The sequence below is a fragment of the Acanthisitta chloris genome, unplaced genomic scaffold, assembly GCF_000695815.1.
Source record: "Acanthisitta chloris isolate BGI_N310 unplaced genomic scaffold, ASM69581v1 scaffold37984, whole genome shotgun sequence".
NCBI classification, from domain to species: domain Eukaryota; kingdom Metazoa; phylum Chordata; class Aves; order Passeriformes; family Acanthisittidae; genus Acanthisitta; species Acanthisitta chloris.
In genome coordinates this window covers 1-2545 of record NW_008670489.1, presented here as the reverse complement: position 1 = coordinate 2545, position 2545 = coordinate 1, and the positions used below count along the sequence as shown (strand labels likewise).

The 2545-nt window shown below is 51.2% G+C and overlaps 1 protein-coding gene across 1 annotated transcript in view; it reads right to left on the bottom strand.

Annotated features, from left to right (window-relative positions):
- LOC103801290 (collagen alpha-2(VI) chain-like) overlaps positions 1-2438 on the bottom strand; it is a gene marked incomplete at both ends in the record, with an annotated part of 5395 nt that extends 2957 nt beyond the window's left edge. Inside the window, 5 exons of the mRNA XM_009073698.1 lie at positions 744-782; positions 1093-1545; positions 1705-1857; positions 2141-2186; positions 2403-2438. Coding sequence (XP_009071946.1) covers positions 744-782; positions 1093-1545; positions 1705-1857; positions 2141-2186; positions 2403-2438 — 727 coding nt within the window. The remainder of the gene's footprint in view (positions 1-743; positions 783-1092; positions 1546-1704; positions 1858-2140; positions 2187-2402) is intronic.
- Positions 2439-2545: the final 107 nt, after the last annotated feature.

Genomic DNA, 2545 nt, shown 5'->3' with positions numbered 1-2545 from the left:
GGTGGCTGCCCTGACCCTGGCAGTGTTCAAGGCCAGGCTGGATGAGGCCTTGAGCAACCTGATCTAGTGAAGAGGTGTCAATGCCCAGGGCAGGGGGTTGGGACCATTCCAACCCCTCAATTCTATGATTCTATGAATTTGGGATGCATATCTACCCCTTAAACAAGCAAAACATGACAAGTCAAGCTACCTGCAGCACACAGCAGCTGTCTCCTTGATCCCACAGGATCCTTATAGCTTTTTCCTTTAATCCAACACCCTGAGTGTTAATTAAATAGTTAATTAAATACAGCCAGTGTTAGAGAAGCCAAAGCCTTGGGCCCACTACGTTGCCATTTTCCAAACGATCCCTGCCTACTGCTCTGCCCTTGTCACTCCCAAGGAGAATCCTCCTACAAAGGTCACATGAGTAGGATTGTTTAGCAAGGAGGGGTTGACTTGAGTTTGGAGATCAAAACCTGGTAGCTCCCAGGAATTTGGACAGGGAATAGTATCAGGGCTGAGCCATACTAGTACACTCACACAGTGCACTTGTACCTACCTGTGTAGAGAACTCAGGGAGACAGGAAAAGAGCAGGAGATGAAACCCTGGAGTCCTCTCCTCATGTAAAGCAACACTATTTCCCAAACTCCTGCCATCCAGAGGAATGAACAGGGCTGCATCCCCTCCTCCCACTCCTGAGCTTCGTGCACTCTCCCCCTAGATGCTGTGCAGATGGCATGAAGCTACTTGTAATGGTTACCTGTCTGACAGGGCAGCTCAGGGCAGACAACCTGTGGATCTGGAAGAAAAAGAAACAAGGAAAATTGAGTGATGTGCTGCCATCGCCTTACAAAGTTTGCACAGTCAGAGTGGCAGGACAAGGTCTCTTACAAGAGACTGCAAAGGACTGCCCCAAAAGGCTGCCCCTTATCTGAGGAAGAACTCTTAATTCAGGGCTACGTGAAGGTCAGCCTCCCACCATGAATGACCCAGCTACTGGCTAACCTGCTGGGACACCGTGTCTCTGCAATCATATATGTGCCCCCACCCCAAACCCTGGGGCTCAGAACTCCAGTTCCAGTAAGAACCAAGCAAGGACAGGTACAGACCTGGGCAGAGCACGTCCTCCATCTTGTCAATGAATTCCTCTGCCACCAGGTCTGAGAAGAGCCTCATCTTCTGGACTCGCTGAGGCTCATTGCAGGCAATGGAGACCAGTGTCTCACTCTGTTCTGGCTGGTCAAACATGTCTCCAATGCCGATGGTGTTGACGACCACATCTCTACCACAAAGAGCTCCTAGGTTCTTGTCATCATCCCGGGGGTCATAGCGCCCATCCGTGATCACCACAGCAAACACTTGGGCTTTCTCTCTCCTGCTTTCCTTGATGAGCTTGTTGTAGGCAAATTGAAGGGCAGATGGTGTCCAGGTACCTCCAGCGATCCACTCCAGGCGCTTCACTGCTTCCTTGAAGCTTGACAGGGAATCAATGCGCTCATCATCAAGCTTGATGGCTTCAAAGGTCCCCTCATGACTGTACTGCACCACCCCAACACGGGCACCTGCCAGTAAAGCACCACATTACTTGGCTTTGCATCCTCAGTGAAAAGTGGAGAAAGTCAAAGAGCTGCCCAACTGGCCTGAAAAGCCATGGAAAATAAACATCCAAGATCCAAGACCCAAGATCCCCACGCCCCACTCTGTCTACACACAGTGCAGACCTGTCTGTGACTTGGGATCCTTGGCAATAGAGCCCAGCCTGCTGACCACATTGACAACAAAATTCTTCTCCAGGGTGAAGTTGGTGTATCCAATACTCTCAGAGCTGTCTATGACAAACATGATGTCTAGGGCACCACAGCGCTTCTCACAGTCTGGAGAGAGAGGCAGAAGGAGGAAAACACAAAGGTCAATGATGGTTGGAACAAGTGCCACCAGGGCAGAAGAGATCATCTATGGGAAGATGGAGACCAAGATGTGCTCCATGCTGGAACTGTTTCTCCTTCCTTTGAGCAGGGAGGAAGAGGAGCACATCAAGTTTCCACAGCCCGCAGCTCAATGCAAAGGCTGGGTCATAGGGCAGAAGCATGAGGTGACCCCTTTCCCTCTCCCTCAAGTGGTCATCCCTTCCCTGGGGAGAAGTGATAGTCTGCTCACCACAGCATCCACATGTCTCTCGCACGTAGGTCATCACGTCGCAGTCCTGCCAGAAAAAGGGTTCAGGGTGAATGCTTCCCTCTGCCCCCTGTAAGGAAAAGGCTCATCTTTCCCTTCCCACTCAGCCATCTCTCTCCCCTCTTTCCATGGCTCCCATGGGAAGCCGCAGGCAGCAGCAGGACCTGATGCCCTGTTTCATTCTCAGGCAGTGCATGGCAAAGCCAGGACTGTCCCAGGAAGAAAAGTGCTACAGGCTACTTACAGTCAGACCAGGGTCTCCTGGTGGGCCAGGGGTCCCCTGTAAGAAGAGCACAGGGATTTCAGGTACAGTTTTCTCATTAATTCCTTTTTTGCGAACTAGATGTCAGACCCATCAAAAATGAAGGGAAGGGGAAGGGGAAGGGG